The 18,119-nt window shown below is 40.4% G+C and overlaps 1 protein-coding gene across 1 annotated transcript in view; it reads right to left on the bottom strand.

The window, feature by feature from the left end:
• ADAM17 (ADAM metallopeptidase domain 17) overlaps positions 1-18,119 on the bottom strand; it is a 54,820-nt gene that overhangs the window by 32,016 nt on the left and 4,685 nt on the right. The window contains exons 2-4 of the mRNA XM_080814173.1: positions 10,283-10,415; positions 5,679-5,809; positions 3,941-4,029 (exon numbers count right to left, since the gene is read on the bottom strand). Of these exons, the coding sequence (XP_080670299.1) occupies positions 3,941-4,029; positions 5,679-5,809; positions 10,283-10,415 (353 nt within the window). The remainder of the gene's footprint in view (positions 1-3,940; positions 4,030-5,678; positions 5,810-10,282; positions 10,416-18,119) is intronic.

The following is an 18,119-nucleotide window of genomic DNA, read 5'->3' as shown; positions in this document are numbered from 1 at the left end:
AAAGCAAACATGATATTGTGTTATTAGTTAATGAAGGGTTATAGGGTATTCTATAATTCTTCTATAAATCTGAACATTTTCAAAGCAAAAAGGGAGGAGAAAATAAACTTATGATTAAAGTTTAACCTAGGCTTATTTATATAAATAGCAAACTTTGGTGATAAAATCAGTAAAGGCTTAAAATGTTTAATAGTGAAATGTTAAAAATAAGATATATACATTTTCCTGTTGACTCTTATGTCTAAGATTTTATCATTTTTGTATCAGGCTAAATGCAGGTAAGAATTATGCAATAAAGGATATAAAAACTGCCATTGCAGTAAACCACTTTTTCTATTAAAAGATTATTAATCTCATGTAGAAGTCCTTCAATAAACCTGCTGAGTTTACTTTTGAGTAAACATCACACAATAAAATATTAATTATATCCATTTTTTTATTTAGTGAGACAAGGAGATATGGATAGAAACAGAATTGTTAATTCTCCCCAAGAAATTATTTGGAAAAGTGAGGAATCTGAGCAAATTTAACTTGGATCCTACATGTACACATTTTGAATTAAAAAGGAATAGATTCTTCTAAGGAAATAAGCAGACACATGCACAGTGGCAGAAACAATGCTGAGCATTCCCTACACTGTTTTCTTTCTGAGCACAAGACAAGAGGGTATTTCCCAGGCTCCTTTGCAGACAAGTCAGAGACAAGAGTTCCAGTCCCACCTGGGTGGAAGTGATGTCGCCACTTACAGGTCTGGCCCTTAAAAGCCCCTGCGGGATTCTCTAGCTTCGTTTCCCATCTGTGGCAACCTTGAAGGATGTGTCCAGACATCAGAGCTACAAGCTGGAGAAGGACGACCTGACCCACATCCACCTCGGTGAGGGGACGGAAGAAAGCTCTGCAGCTGCCTAGCTGCGAGAGCGGCTAATGCGGAACCCTGGCTCAGCTGACACGGTGTCCTCCCCAAACCCACAGGATTTCCGATCACCGAGACTGTCCTAACTAAATGCATGCACCGAAAGGCATGCCCAAGCTGTTTGCTATAGCACTTTAACATTTTATTTATTTGACAGAGAGAACACGTGCGCATGCATGCGCACAAGCAGGGAGAGTGGCAGGGGGAGAGGGAGAAGCAGGCTCGGGATCCTGACCCTGGGCCCAATCCCAGGACTCCGGGATCATGACCTGAGCCAAAGGCGGGCACTTAGCCGATGAGTCACCCAGGCGCCCCTGAAGCATTTTTTATTTCAAAAAATTAGAAACTAAAAAAAAAAAAAGAACATCAATGGGAGATTGGTTGAATAAACAGTACCATGTTTCAAGGAACCAACAGGCAGCATTTATTAAAAACTTTAGGGGCGCCTGGGTGACTCAGTCCGTTAAACATCTGCCTTTGGCTCAGGTCATGATCTCAGGGTCCTGGGATCAAGGCCCACCTCAGGCTCCTTGCTCAGCGGTGAGCCTGCTTCTCCCTCTCCCTCTGCTTGCTGCTCTGCCGGCTTGTCTGCTGTCACATAAATAAATAAAATATTTTTAACGACCCTAATTTAGATCTTCATTTATTAATATGGAAAAATGTTCACAATTATACTTCAATTTTAAAAAATGCATGACAGTATATGTTAACTAAACTGAATTTTTAAAAAAATTTAGAAAAAATGTGACAACAGGGGTGTCTGGGTGGCTCAGTTGCTTAAGCAGCTGCCTTCTGCTGAGGTCATGATCATGCACTCCTGGGATCAAGTCCTGTGTCGGGCTCCCTGTTCAGTGAGGATCTTACTTCACCCTCTCTCCCTGCCCCTCCCCCTCGCTTGTGCTCACTCTCTCTCTCTCCTCCCCCTTCAAATAATCTTTTTAAAAAACTGCATGACAACAAACTGTACATACTGTATGGTCCTAATGTTATAGGAAAAAGTATAAACACCTAAGTGTGCATACATGTACAGAAAAAAATTTGGAAGGATACTCATCAAAATGTTAACAGTAGTTCTATCTCTCAGTAAGATTTCAGATATATTTTCTGAAAATTTCTGGGAGTACTTTTTAAAATAAAGGTACATTTAAAAAATGGACTAACTAAAAGAATAAGTAAATTTAAGACTTAACTAATTCGCCTATTTTGAAGTAAATGCTCATTTAATTTATGCTAATTTTCTGACTCTTTCTGGTAAGCTAGACTCCCCACAACACTGACATTAGATGGTCTACATACTAGCAGACCAAAATAGACCGCAAGGCCAGAGACAGACTTCTCTTTCACAAGGATGGACAAATAACTAGTGGCCATGCAAACTGGATGTTATTAAAATTTATAGTATTGGGACGCCTAGGTGGCTCCATCGTTAAGCGTCTGCCTTCGGCTCAGGTCATGATCCCACGGTCCTGGGATCAAGCCCCACATGGGGCTCCCTGCTCGGCAGGGAACCTGCTTCTCCCTTACCCTCTGCCCCTCCCCCTGCTTGTGCTCTGTCAAAAAATAAAATCTTCAAGGGGCGCCTGGGTGGCTCAGTGGTTAAAGCCGCTGCCTTCGGCTCAGGTCATGATCCCAGCGTCCTGGGATCGAGCCCCGCATCGGGCTCTCTGCTCAGCAGGGAGCCTGCTTCCTCCCTTCTCTCTCTGCCTGCCTCTCTGCCTACTTGTGATCTGTCTGTCAAATAAATAAATAAAATCTTTAAAAAAAAAAAAAAAAAAAATCTTCAAAAAAAAATTTACAGGGGCGCCTGGGTGGCTCAGTGGGTTAAAGCCTCTGCCTTCGGCTCAGGTCATGATCTCAGCGTCCTGGGATCGAGCCCCACATCGGGCTCTCTGCTTAGCAGGGAGCCTGCTTCCCCCTCTCTCTCTGTCTGCCTCTCTGTCTACTTGTGATCTCTGCCCGTCAAATAAATAAATAAAATCTTAAAAAAAAAAAAAAAAGAAATGGGCAGAGGACATGAACAGACATTTCTGCAAAGAAGACATCTAGATGGCCAACAGACACATGAAAAAGTGCTCCACATCACTCGGCATCAGGGAAATACAAATCAAAACTACCATGAGATACCACCTCACACCAGTCAGCATGGCTAAAATTAACAAGTCAGGAAATGACAGATGCTGGCGAGGATGCAGAGAAAGGGGAACCCTCCTACACTGTTGGTGGGAATGCAAGCTGGCGCAGCCACTCTGGAAAACAGCATGGAGGTTCCTCAAAAAGTTGAATATAGAGCTACCCTATGACCTAGCAATTGCACTACTGGGTATTTACCCTAAAGATACAAACGTAGTGATCCGAAGGGGCACGTGCACCTGAATGTTTATAGCAGCAATGTCTACAATAGCCAAACTATAGAAAGAACCTAGATGTCCATCAACAGATGAATGGATAAAGAGGATGTGGTATATATATACAATGGAATACTATGCAGCCATCAAAAGAAATGAAATCTTGCCATTTGCGATGACGTGGCTAGAACTAGAGGATATTAAGTTGAGCGAAATAAGTCAGTCGGAGAAAGACAACTATCATATGATCTCCCTGATATGAGGAAGTGGAGATGCAACGTGGAGGGTTTGGGGGTTAGGCAAAGAATAAATGAAACAAGATGGGATCCAGAGGGAGACAAACCATAAGAGACTCTTAATCTCACAAAACAAACTGAGGGTTGCCGGGCGGGGTGGTAGGGAGAGGTTAGTGGGGTTATGGACACTGGGGAGGATATGTGCTATGGTGAGTGCTGTGAAGTGTGTAAACCTAGCGATTCACAGACCTGTACCCCTGGGGCTAATAATACATTATATGTTTATAAAAAATTTTAAAAATTATTTAAAAAATCATCTAATTCAACGGCAAAAACTTCAAACACAAGGAAAAAAGTATAATTAAAGACCTTTGTCTTCTTGAAACAACTGGGAAATGGCTTTTTTAACAGCTCCCCCCACCCCAAAAATGTACATATAGATTTACCTCTATATTATATTCTGCCCCATCTGTGTTGATTCTTATTGTGATATCATCATCTCCTATGTGGGCTAGAACTCTAGAGTCAGGCTCACCTTAAGAGAAAAAGAAAAATCCATCATTAAGAAATACTTATATCAAAAAATAAACTATGCACTAGTGTCAATAAAAATCAAGAGTCCTTCATCAGAGTGGAATGTGCCTAGGTACTGTAGAAATCTGCCACAAAGAAACAGATGCCCCAGTAAGCAGCAAGATAGTCACATTTCCAAAGAGTAGCCTCAACTCATCTGAAACCTTTCTCTTTCCCTCAGTCTTCTTGTAAAAATTACCTAGTGTGTTATAGAACAAAAACAAAAACAAACGTGTAGATGTTCTTCTGAAATAACATCACTTACTACATATGGTTAAGAAAGAACTAAGAGAAGGGCGCCTGGGTGGCTCAGTTGATTAAGCATCCAATTCTTGATTTTAGCTGGGTCATGATCTAAGGGTTGTGAGATCAAGCCCCCACAGGCTCTGCGCTCGGTGTGGAGCCTGCTTAGGATTCTCTCTCCCCCTCTGCCTCTGCCCCCTCCACCCCCTCCTCAAAAAAAAAAAAAAAAAAAAAGAGAGAGAGAGAGAGACAACGAATAAACTAAGAGGAAGGCAGAAAGCATGATCTGGAGCACATAGGGCTTGCTCTATTTGCAGATTTTTTTTTTTTTAAAGATTCTATTTATTTATTTGACAGAGATCACAAGCAGGCAGAGAGGCAGACAGAGAGAGAGGAAGGGAAGCAGGCTCCCCGCTGAGCAGACAGCCCGATGCGGGGCTCGATCCCAGGATCCTGGGATCATGACCCGAGCCAAAGGCAGAGGCTTTAACCCACTGAGCCACCCAGGCGCCCCAGATTTTTATTTTTTTAAGATTTTATTTATTTATTTGACAGAGACACAGAGAGAGTGGGAACACAGCAGGGGGAGTGGGAGAGGGAGAAGCAGGTTTCCCACCAAGTATGGAGCCCAATGTGGGCCTCGATCCCAGGACCCTGGGATCATGACCTGAGCCAAAGGCAGACGCTTAACAACTGAGCCACCCAGGCGCCCTATTTGCAGATTTTAATGCCATTTCTTTTTCTGCAGAGGAAGTTCCAGAAGTAAGCCACAATTGCTCATTTGATACACCATCTTAGATAAGTACTTAACAGAATCATAAAGTCAAATTATTTTACCTCCTAGCTTCCCTGTTTAAAATCTCATAAGGGAAGCCTACGATCCTTCCCTGGAGACAAGAGGTTAAATTCTTATCAAATGGGAGGAAATACCGCACCGGGTTGGCTCAGTGGGTTAAGCCTCTGCCTTCGGCTCAGGTCATGATTTCAGGGTCCTGGGATCGAGCCCTGCACCAGACCCTCTGCTCAGCAGGGAGCCTGCTTCCCCCCACACCACCCCACCCCCACCGCGCCTGCCTCTCTGCCTACTTGTGATCTCTCTCTTGCAAATAAATAAACAAAATCTTAAAAAAAAAATGGGAGGAAATTCATTGTAATCATTAAAATAAACGATCAGTATCCATGCTAAGATAATCGTCATTTCCTCCTGTTTGAACGTTCCTCCTTTCAAACTTACATAACTTAGATACAACAAAGAGCACTCCTTTGACACCCCTTCTTCCTCCCACCAAAAAAGAATATGAAATCAAACTAGATCTGGACACCTAATACCCCCAGACACAAGGGCAAACAAACAAGCTTCATACTAACCAACTACGTGTCCCCTGAAGAAGTCCTGCCATTTGACAGTGTACTCACTTTCATCTTTACCATCTACCACCACGACTTTGAAATTTTGGGAAAAGTGTTCAGTACTTGAAGTCAGGTATAATTTAAAATGCCTGAAGAAAAACATGCATTCACATTTTACTGTAAGCACATAAAATTTTCACATAAAATTTTACTGCACATAAAATTTTCACATAAAATTTTACTCAAAGCACATAAAATTAAGCTTCCTTAAAAATAAGTTGAGAGCTGACATTAATAAAACACCATGCAAGTTATGACTGTTTTACTAGGTACTTAGCATTATGTCACCTACAAAGACGAATAGACAAAATTTTTTTTGACAAATTTCTTTAGCTGTTAAGAATTCTGCAAAACAAAAGACTAGAATTAGGGGGAAAAGATTCAAACAGCTTATGGGTTCATATTTTCTTGGGACTGTGAAGAATAAGGAAATACACATGGACAGTTTAAGTTCAAATCCTGCTTGTCTAAAAAATTTACCAATGCCTGGTGTTAGGTATGACTTACTGAATACCTACTCAGCGCTACATGCTCTGCTTACACTGTCTCCACTTCACACAGTAAATATCGCTGGTTGAAGGTCAATCAACATACTCAAGGTTACACAGCTAGTAAATGATGAACCTGGAAACCAAAGTGCTGTATTTCAAAAGCCTATACTGTGCTGCCTCTAGCAATCAAGCCGGTTTTATTGCTCTGCAAAATTAACCACTGCTACTTTCTATATTTAAAAGCACTCATGCTTTTTTTCTCCTTCTAAAGAGAACTCCTCTTGAAAAAAATTAATCCACAATTCCTACAAGGAAAATAAATATAAGATATCCAACACAGACATTAAAATACATACTTAGTTATTTAGTCAGCTTAATATTCTTTTGTTTTCTACCAGTTTCAGTTCTGACATAAAATCTGGGTGTGGTGAGCAAGAATTTTTCAATTATTATTTACCCTTTCAATGTGCCCATGAATACCGAAGATAAAGGTATGTTTTTCATCTCAACCACAGGAACAAATTTTGTCAACTGTGGGGCTGAAACTATGAAATGTTACTTCCCATGGGTTTGCCTAAGTCTACACTGCCAGAAAGAATCTAGACTGGGACTGTCTCCATAGCAACAAGTATTTTTAACTTTTTGAGCAAAACAAGGTAATTTTAGTTCGCTTGTGGTTTTTTAATGGTCAGAGGGAAAGAGAGACAATAGAACATTATTTCAAAAATCCTTAGACCATCTTCTCCTGTTCTCCTAAAACATATCTTCCCACACATTCACAGCCACGATTTTTTCCGTTACACTGATGACTTTGTAAAAAAAAAAAAAAAAAAAAAAAAAAAAGGCAAGCCTATTCTAAATGCATTATTCAGTTTCAGAAACCAGAAAATCTGATCATTTACAACTACCATCTAGTACTGAGAAGCTTCACATTGGTAAGTTCGGCCCTGTATAAACTGATCATTTCAAATATCCCACTTTGTTTTCTTTTAACAACACAGTGTAACAGAAAGGGCTTTGGAGTCTGACTAACCTAGCTCAAATCCCGTCTCCACCACTTAGTGCTTGATCTTGGCCTTTACCTCTGAACCTAAGTATCTTCATCTACGAATGAAAATAATAAATAATACCACCTACTAACTGAACAGTTTTTGGGGGTTAAATGAAATAAACTATTTTAAAGTACCTGGTCCAAAGTTTTCCTACACGGTTAGATACATTTCCATTTAAACACTTCAGATGAGGTGATTGGGTGGCTCAGTGGTTAAGCACCTCGCTTTGGCTCGGGTCATGATCCCAGACTCCTGGGATCGAGCCCCGCATCGGGCTCTCTCCTTGGCAGAAAGCCTGCCTCTCCCTCTCCCGCTCCCCCTACTTGTGTTCCCACTCTTGCTGAGCCTCTCTCTGTCAAATAAATAAATGAACCTTAAAAAAAAAAAAACAAACACAAAAACTTAAGATGGAAACTCTGTAAGATAAATTACAAACCTCCCTGCCTCCTTACACAGAGAGATAATACACAGATATTATTGAACATTCTCTTAAAGAATCAATGTCATCTGGTGTGCCTGGGTGGCTCAGGCATTAAGCGTCTACCTTCAGCTCAGATTATGATCCCAGGGTCCCGGGATCAAGCCCTGAGTTGGGCTCCCACTTCTCCCACTCCCCCCTGCTTGTGTTCCCCGTCAAATAAATAAAATTGAAAAAAAAAAAAATCAGTGTCATCTATGAAACCCGGAAGAAAGGAATGTGTGAGGTTATGGGAGTATTTCCCCCATAGAAAAGACTTTACAGGGGCGCCTGGGTAGCTCAGTGTGTTAAAGCCTTTGCCTTCGGCTCAGGTCATGATTCCAGGGTCCTGGGATCGAGCCCCGCATCGGGCTCTCTGCTCAACAGGGAGCCTGCTTCCCCCTCTCTCTTTCTCTGCCTGCATCTTTGCCTACTTGTGATCTCAGTCTGTCAAATAAATAAATAAAATCTTTAAAAAAAAAAAAAAGACTTTACAAGCCACCTCAAACCTAAATTGATAAAAGAAACTTAGAAAGCTAAATTTTGAGTTATTTTGCAGTTTTCCCCTTATCCTTTGCTCCTATTTATCTCTTACTACTATACCTGCTCCTTCACCAAAATCCCAATCAGCACAGCTAAAATAGCACAGACTTGAATTCAAATCCTTTATCTTCCACTTACTAGCTGAGTGACCTTGAGTAAGTTACCCAACTTCTCTGAGTCTCAATTTTTTTTCCCCCCAAAAGCAGAGGAACGAAAACTTCTTTGTGGAGCACAGTGAGAATTAGAGATAGCATGAGCAAAGTGAATTTCACAAAGTAGTGGATAAACTAGGACTATGATTAATATCATCAAGCTCAAACTTGCTATAGGTCTGGAAGCTGGATAATCAACACAACAATTTGACATGAACTCTGATAGAAAGAAATTATTCAGAAATAATCTAAGGATAATGGCAAAAACTTAAAAAAGCCAAAAAGATATTATAAAATATATTTGCATGAAATATCAGTTACACATATGATAAATATACTAAGCATGACAAAATAAACCAATCAGAAGAATGATAAAAGGATACAAAAAGGTAGACACAGAAAAATAAATGACTTACATACACATGAAAAGATGCTCAATTTCACACAAAATGAAAATCAAGACAACTATGAGACTCTATCCCTTTTCACAGAGACAAAAATTAAGGGCTGATAAAAACTAGTATTATCAAGGATAACAGGTTATAGGTAAGCTCACACACTGCTGCTAGAAGAACAAACTGGGCTAATGTCTTTAGGAAGAAATATGGTAACATCAGTAAACATTTACAGTATGTATACCCTTGACTCATTCTCCTTTCAGGAATGTAGCCTATAAAAATACCTAAACAAGGTATAGTCACAAGGATAGTTATCAGAGCACTGTTTGCTACAGAAAACAAAAATCACTTGTTAAACAATATGTATCTATGGGTTATTAGTGAACAAACCATTACAATTCTACGAAATAGGAATATTTATGCAGCTGTTAAAAAGGAGGTAAATCTACTTACCTGTATTACCTACACGTACACAGATCTATATGCAAAAAATATGCATTAAAATCTTTTAGAAATTTATTTGGGAAACTTCTGCATTTGCAAAGTTTGAGGAGGACCTGAAAATTTCTTATACCCACCGTAGTTCGCTTTTTAAACCAAGTGCATGTACTACTTTCTTTTTTAAAAATATTTGCTGTGGGAAGCCTGGGTGGCTCAGTCAGTTAAGCAACTGCTTTCAGCTCAGGTCAGGATCCCAGGGTCCTGGGACTGGGCCCCACATCCGGCTTCCTGCTCAGCAGAGTCTGCTTCTCCCTTTGCCCCTCCCTCTGCTCATTCTCTGTCTCTCTCTCTCAAATAAATAAATAAAATCTTGAAAAAAAAAATTTTTTTTAAGTAAAAACAGGCCTTCATCATTTGTTGGGGAAGTAGCCTCACCTTCAAATACAGAATGATTCAGTCCATTTGCATTCTCTCAGTGTGTCTTTTGATATTAGTAAAGCTCCCTAAAAATACTTTAGAACAAGACCTGCAATTATCTAACAGATTTACATCTGCAAAACTAAGAGAAAGAAAAATTACTGCCCAGAGAGACTGTATCAATTTATGGCACTACATTTATTTATTACCACAAGGCTGTGGGGTCCTGAACAAATCCTTGATTTCTAAACCTCAGTGTCTTCATATATAAAATAAAGATATTATTTAGTACACAGCTGATGGTTCTAAAGTAGAAAAAAATATTTTAGGGTATTATAAATCATTCAATTAATTAAAATCCTTTTTTAGAATCCCATAAACATCATTACCATCATTAATACCTTTGGAATACCCATTTGTTTATTTTTAATAATCATCACTATGAATTTTGGAATAAGCAATAAGCAATATAACAATTATTACTGACTGTAATTATATTACAAATTTTTTAAAATGTAACTTCCTAAGACTCCAGTAAATACCCTTATTCTACTTTTGCCAAACTAAGCCCCCCATTGCCCCAATAGTTTTCTATAAATAATCCAAATTACCTTTTCAAAGCTGAAAAAGTCAGTAGTGTTTCTAAATGTGTTGAGGCCTGTAGATCCCTTTTTCTTACTGAATGCTGTTGGATATTGGATAAAGAGAGGATATCGTAGTCTGAGAGTAAAGAATCAAGCTTTTCTGAAACAAAGTTAAAAAGGTTATTAACACCTAAACTTACTAATTAATTGTAATATCACTAAAATGATAAAGTCTGACAAGAAACTTTCTGACATAATGCATTTTGAAGTGCTAAGCACAACCTATGAAGCATTCTTGCCAAAGTAGATAAATAAAAAGCAAAAAAATACAAATTAAGCTGAATTTAATCAAGACCTAACTTCTAGTTTTTAAGACATAAAGGGATTAGATTGCCAAACTAACTAACAACCTTAGAAAACAATCAACTGCATCCAGAATCCCTACAAAATAAATGACCCAATTTCTTCAGGAAATAAATGGTATGGGAAAGAAGAGACAAGCAAAGACATAATACAATGGTCCTCCCTTATCTGCGGTTTCCAGTTGCGAGGTTTCAGTTCCCAGAAGTCAGCTGTGGTCTATCAGAAGGTCAGTACGTGAGCCTAACACTAGGTCAAAATGCCTGTATCACTCACCTCACTTCATCTCAACATTTATGCAGTTTATCATCTCACATCATCACAAGAAGGGTAAGTATAGTAAAGTAAGATCTTAGGAGGGGCGCCTGCCTGGCTGGCTCGGATGATACAGCATGCAACTCTTGATCTTGGAGTTGTGAGTTCAAGCCCCACACTGGGCAGAGAGCTCACTTTAAAAAAAAAAAAAGGACTTTCGGAGAGACCACATTCATATAACTTTTATTATGGTCTATTGTTACAATTGTTCTATTTTATTATTACTGTTGTTAATCTCTTACTATGCCTAATTTATAAATGAAACTTTACCATAGGTTTGTATGTAAAGGAAAAACATTCTATCTTAGGGTTCAGTACTATCCACAGCTTCAGGCATCCACTGGGGGTCTTGGGACGCATCCCCCACAGGTAAGCAGGGACTACTACAGACAAGAACACAATGTGTGAACCTAGATCCTAGATCAAACAAATCAATGAGGAAAGATACTGACAATTAGGGAATCATGAGTTCATATCCATACCAGATGCTAATAATTTTGACATCTCTGAGTATCACATTACATCATATTATACTTTCAGCTAAATTCTAAATTAAAGGCATTTCTGGCTTGCCTGCTTAAAATTTCTAAGATGAAGGTGACCAACTTGACCTGACCACTGCTAACTTGGGGCTGTATCAATTCCTTATCAATTAACGTGTAGTAGGCAACAGCAACAAATGTATTAATGACCTCAGCAAACCAAAGGTAAAATCTTTACAGAAAAATTACGTTTTCCAAATTAAAGAGCAAAAAAGTGGTAATATCCCAATCATTGCTGCCTTCAACAGACACAGCAAAACAAGCAATCCACCAGACATCAGAAAGTAGAAGTGATATGACCAAACTAATCCCTGAATAAAAACCAACATTAATTATTTTACCCGACTGACTTGGAACCCAAGAAAAGCAAAGATGTGCTGCCCCAAAGATAAAACAAAATGTTTTTATTTGGTACAGAACAAAAGTAAACACCATAAAGTATATGATACCAATGTAAGTCACTTCTCATCAGCAACTCTGCTGCCTCTTCCAAAACCAGGGTTTTTGGAAGACAATTTTGGTGACTGGAGTCTCTGTACAAACTGTCTAAAAATATGTGAGCTGATGCTTTCCGTTTCTCTCAACAAATATCACTACAGAGGGAATGGTATTCAAAATCATTCCACCGGACTTAGAATGGCCTTAAAAATATAACACTAGGGGCACCTGGGTGGCTCAGTGGGTTAAAGCCTCTGCCTTCAGCTCGGGTCATGATCCCAGGGTCCTGGGATCAAGCCCCACATCGGGCTCTCTGCTCCACGGGGAGCCTGCTTCCTCCTCTCTCTCTGCCTGCCTCTCTGCCTACTTGTGATCTCTGTCAAATAAATAAATAAAATATTTAAAAATATATATATATAACACCAGGAGCTTAAAATACAAGTATATTGTTACTGAGGTTAAATATCCCCATAAAACCACTTTTAAAAGAACTGACCGGGCACACACACACACACACACACACACACAAAGAACTGACCCAATACTCTTCTCTTCCCTCTTCTCCTAAATATGACCCTCAATTGGTTCATTCACCCAATCATTAATTCAGTCTGGATACAGCATTAAATACAGCAAAGTCCTTGTTTCCTGCAGCACTCACGTCAGTGTAGCAAAGACAGGCGATACACAATATAGGTCAGTGCCGTGGACATTAAAGCAGAACAGCAAAGACAGGGACTAGGCAGGGCCAGTTTATAAAGAGTGGTCAAAAGAAAGATGTTTTGCTGTTACACAATATTTGGGCAAACCTGAGGAAAACAACAGGTAAGCATGCGGTTATATGATAAAAGTAAATTTCATCAAAGTCCATCCAAGTCGGGGCACCTGAGTGGCTCAGTTGGATAAGCGACTGACTCTTGATTTTGGCTCAGGTCATGATCTCAGGCTCATGAGATCGAACTGTGTGGGGCTCTTTGTTCAGTGGTGAGTCTATTTTTCTCCCTTTCCTCTCCGCCAGTGTGCTCGTGCTCGCTCTAAAATAAATGCATAAAATCTTTAAAAAAAAAAAAAAGTCCATCCAAGTCTCTAACTCAAGATAATATTAAATAAAATGATAGCAAGTTCACACTTCTTGGCTACCACTCGTTTTTCATCAATAAAATTTCCTTTAAAATACAATCCTGGGGCGCCTGGGTGGCTCAGTGGGTTAAAGCCTTTGCCTTCGACTCAGGTCATGATCTCAGGGTCCTGGGATCAAGCCCCGCATAGGGCTCTCTGCTCGGCAGGGAGACCGCTTCCTCCTCTTTCTCTGCCTGCCTCTCTGCCCACCTGTGATCTCTGTAAAATAAATAAATAAAATCTTAAAAAAAAAATACAATCCATAGAAAAGCTGTTTCAAAAGGCATCAATCACTTTTATGCCAAAAGATGGGCCTTGGTGACTTGGCCTTGTTAATTACAATGCTTAGCAGCACTAATGAAAAACCTTCAAGAAACTTACCATTTATTCAACTTTTTTTTTTTTTTTTTTTTAAATGTAGGCTCCACGCCCAACATGGGGCTTAAACTCATGGACCCAAAATCAAGATTCACATGCTCTACGAACTGAGCCAGCCAGGTGCCCCTATTCAACAATTTTTGAGTGTGTGTTTGATTACATAATCTACACCAACATACCTGGTGTAGTAACCCCTTTTTACAGATGAAGAAACAAGTTCAAGGAGAAATATATCACAAAGCTAATTTAGCACAGAACCAAGATTTGAACTTGGGCTTCTCTGGCTGAAAACCCCAAGCTTCACTTACATCATACTTGTGAAATTCCTTAAAAATATCCTAGCTCTGGGGTGCCTGGAAGGCTCAGTCGGTACACTATGTGACTCTTGATCTCAGGGTCGTGAGTTCAAGTCCCACACTGGGTGTGGAGCCTTTTTTAAATAAAATTTTTTAAAAGTTAAAGAAATATATATAATATTCTAGGGGCAGCTGGGTGGCTGAGTCAGTTAAGTGTCTGCCTTCGGCTCAGGTCATGATCCCAAGGTCCTGGGATCAAGCCCCAAATCAGGCTCCTCACTCAGCGGGGAGCCTGCTTCTCCCTCTCCCTGCCGTTCCCCCTGCTTGCGCTCTTGCTCTCTCTCACTTTCTCTCTCTGTGTGTCAAATAAACAAATGGAATCTTAAAAAAAAAAAAAAATCCTAGCTCTTTTTGAACCTTCTACTTCTTGGCCTCCTACTTTTTGATGTGCCAACCAAACATGACCTCATCTCCCTCTGAATTCTGTAGCCCTTTGTTAATACCTTTTTTTCTGGCTTTCTGTTATATTTGTCTTATTTCACAGACTTTAAAACAGCCAAAAGGGAGCTGGGTTGCATTATTCACAGTACCCTTATCTCACAAAACCCAGCACAGCACCTTGCAAAAAACAGCACTGCCGTGTGTACAAACTGCACAAATCCTCAAGGCTGAGATGCTGATACAACCCTTTACAGCTCTTCAACTTCCCTGATACAGGTTGGTACATGAATTCAGTTTCATTCAAGATCATAATCACTCCTACTGCCTGAGAAACTTAACCTCAATACTGTAGTGTCATTGTCAATAACATAGGCCAGTTGTTCTTGAAGTGTGGTCCCCACACAGCAACATCACCTGGGAACTTGTTAGAAAAGCCAGTTTTGGGGCACCTGGGTGGCTCAGTGGGTTAAGCCTCTGCCTTCAGCTCAGGTCATGATCTCAGGTTCCTGGGATCAAGCCCCGAATCGGGCTCTCTGTTCAGCAGGGAGCCTGCTTCTCCCTCTCTCTCTCTCTCTCTGCCTGCTTCTCTGCCTACTTGTGATCTCTCTCTCTCTGTCAAATAAATGAATAAAATCTTTTAAAAAAATAATAATTTAAAAAATGACTTTTTTAAAAAAGGTCAGTTTTCAGGTCTCCTCAGTCCTACTCAGTCAGAAATCCTTGGGTTGAGGCCTAGCCATCTGTGTTTAACATGCCTTCCAGGTGATGCTGATGCACTCAGGTTTGAGAACCACTGAACTAGGCTCAAGGAAGCAGCTCAAAGTGAAGATAAAAGCTTTAGGCACAAAGACGGTCCTTGTTCAGCCTTGCCTTATTTTCAAGAACAAAAATCAAAAAGAAGGTAAATTAATAACGGAGAAACAGATAAATTATATGCCACTTCCAAATGACCAAAAAAAAAAAAAAATCTACAGTCATTAAAAATGCTGGTAACAGACTTTTAAGAACATGGGAAAATACTTACACTATCATATTAAGCAAACAAGCGTAGATTAAAAAAACTATTTGTATTGCATGATCTTAACTACGTATAAAAATAGGTCTAGAAAAAAGAAAGAGCACGATAGTAACATCACTGGTTATCTTTAGGTATATTTTCCATAATAAGCACTTTGAAAATGTAGCTTGCTAAAGCACTTCAAAATACCTAACTAATGTGTTTCAACTGTAATTTGTCCTCTTATAATAACTAGATATCGCACATTGGATGCCCTGGAGCCATCGCAGACAACACGGTACAGGCGCTCCCTTCTGCAAGAAGCAGAGAGCCCGCTCTCACTACCTCTCAGCTACCTCACTGTACTTTGCCTCCAAATTCCAACCACTGGTAATCTCAACTTTCTACAGCTGTTTCAACAGAATGTGAAACACTTCCCAAGAGTTTATCTTTTATCTGTATCCAAATCTCTCAATAAACTTAAGTATAAGCCACTTCATTATCTCTCTTAGCACTCCACAATGGCTGCCCAGCACTCTCTAGAACGAGAACACCTTCCGAGCTTTCTCCAAGTTGTCCCAGGAGTCCTGTAAACAACTGAGTTTTCTCATTTTAGCTGGCTACCAAAACAAAATTAGAAAACAATGGACACAATTCAAAAGGTCAGGCTAGACTAGAGTACTCCTTTATTTAGGTATACCCTGCCCAACCCTCCCCGCTCTTCTCTGCCACATGCCATGGTTTCCCTCCCTTGGCCTCCTCTGGTCTTAGAGACCCTGCCCTCCCTTACCGCTCTTGTAAATTTGCCACCCCACCGCTCCCTTTCTGCACACACATCCTGCACTTGTTTCCTCCCTTCCAGCACACCCCACCTAGTCATTTCTTCAACATGTACTGGAAGTGTTCCACCTTCGAGGCACCAGGGATATAATGGAAAAGAAAGAGAAATGTATTTCTGATATTATGACACCGGAGGAAAGACCGCCACACAAAAAAATCATAAAGTATGTAAAGTACCAAGAGAAAGGAAGCTGCAAGAAGTTATGGAAAGACAGAGCAGGAGGATGGCTCCTGCCTGGCGAGCCAAGGACGCTTTTCCAGGGAAACAGTATTGAAGTTAAGACCAGAAGGATGACGGGGCGCCTGGGTGGCTCAGTGGGTTAAAGCCTCTGCCTTTGGCTCAGGTCATGGTCCCAGGATCCTGGGATTGAGCCCCGCATCGGGCTCTCTGCTCAGCAGGGAGCTTGCTTCCCCTCCTCTCTCTCTGCCTGACTACTTGCGAGCTCTGTCTGGCAAATAAATAAATAAAATGTTTAAAAAAAAAAAAAAAAAGAAAGTTGAACTTAAAAAAAAAAAAAAAAAAGACCAGGAGGATGAGGAGACTGCCAAGACAAAGAAAGGACAGGGTACGGGGCGCCTGGGTGGCTCAGTGGGTTGAGCCTCTGCCTTCAGCTCAGGTCATGATCCCAGGGTCCTAGGATCGAGCCCCGCATCAGGCTCTCTGCTCAGCAGGGAGCCTGCTTCCTCCTCTCTCTCTGCCTGCCTCTCTGCCTACTTGTGATCTCTGTCTGTCAAATAAATAAATAAAATCTTTAAAAAAAAAATAAAAAAAGAAAGGACAAGGTTCTAAGTAGAGGGCATAACACATTCACTGAGGTTCCCAAGAAACAGAGCATAATTTTCAAAGAAAAATGCAACTCACTGAAGCTGGAGGCGGCAATGGCACACAGATGGGAAGAGGTGTGAGACTGGAGGCAGGCAGAATTCGGTCGTAACGGGCCAGGGAACTAAGTTAAGGATTTTGGATTGTGGATAAGGCAACGGCTGTAAGGAATTTCACTGGGACTGCAGTGTGGAGCGTGGGCAAGAGGGGAACAAGGCCAGAGTCTGGGAAATCAGCTCGTAGGCAGCCAAGCAATGAAGGCGGAGATTACCCAAAGACCCCCAAGGTTTCTGGCATGGGTATGTGGGTAGATAGTGGCACCACGTTCACTGAGATAAAAAAAAAAAAAAACATGAGTAGGAACAGTTTTGAGGGAGGAGCTGACAGAAGGGGACAGCTGGATGCTGAAAGATTCTGGAGTTCCCAACTACATCTTGTTCTTTATATAGTGTGCAATTACACTATTCATTTACAAAGGATTTTTCTGCATTACGTCATCATATATTTGCAGTTATGTTACTGATAAGTCGCACAGTGATTTTAAGCAGGAAGAAATCAAATGTGCTTTGTACGATTCTTAACACTGACATGAGCAGTAAAAAGCAGCTGCTACTTCATTCCTTCTGTATGTTCTCAAAGAATAAGGAGAAAGCTGGAGCTTCAGGCCTGCAATAAACTGGCTTACTCCAGGTAGGTGTGAAGTGGCCTATAGATTTGATAAACCTACCACTCCACCCTACTTTCACACCCAAATTGTTTTATTGCTGGATATGCTTTTATGGCCACTGACTTCTATAATGACAAACTATACCCATATTTCTTTTGTCAAGCTCAGAGTTAACACTTTTAAGATAAAAACCAGTATTTTAAAGGGTTTTTTAAAAAAATTTTTTAAGATTGTATTTATTTGTCAGAAAGAGAGTGAGCACACACAAGCAGGGGGAGCAGCATGCAGAGGGAGAAGCAGGCTCCCCGCTGACCAGGGAACCGATGCCGGACTTGATCCCAGGACCCTGCAATCATGACCTGAGCCAAAGGCAGACACTTAACCCACTGAGCTAGGTGTCCCAGGATAAAAACAGTCAATTGTTGTACAAAATGAGTCCAGGAACATTTGTGGACTTTTTACTTAATTTCTCTTTTCTTTTTGCAATAAATTGAATATCCTTGGAATACAACTTGCAAGTATGATGCAGAAACCCTGTAGCCCTCCTCTCATTCTCGACTGCTCTGCTGTGTGACGTAGAGTTTCCCAAGATGACACTATCAGTGCCGTGCTCCCACTTCTGGCATCAGAAATGGAAAAGAAAAAGTC

The sequence above is a fragment of the Martes martes genome (assembly GCF_963455335.1).
Source record: "Martes martes genome assembly, chromosome: 9".
NCBI classification, from domain to species: domain Eukaryota; kingdom Metazoa; phylum Chordata; class Mammalia; order Carnivora; family Mustelidae; genus Martes; species Martes martes.
This window is presented reverse-complemented; position numbering and strand designations above follow the sequence as displayed.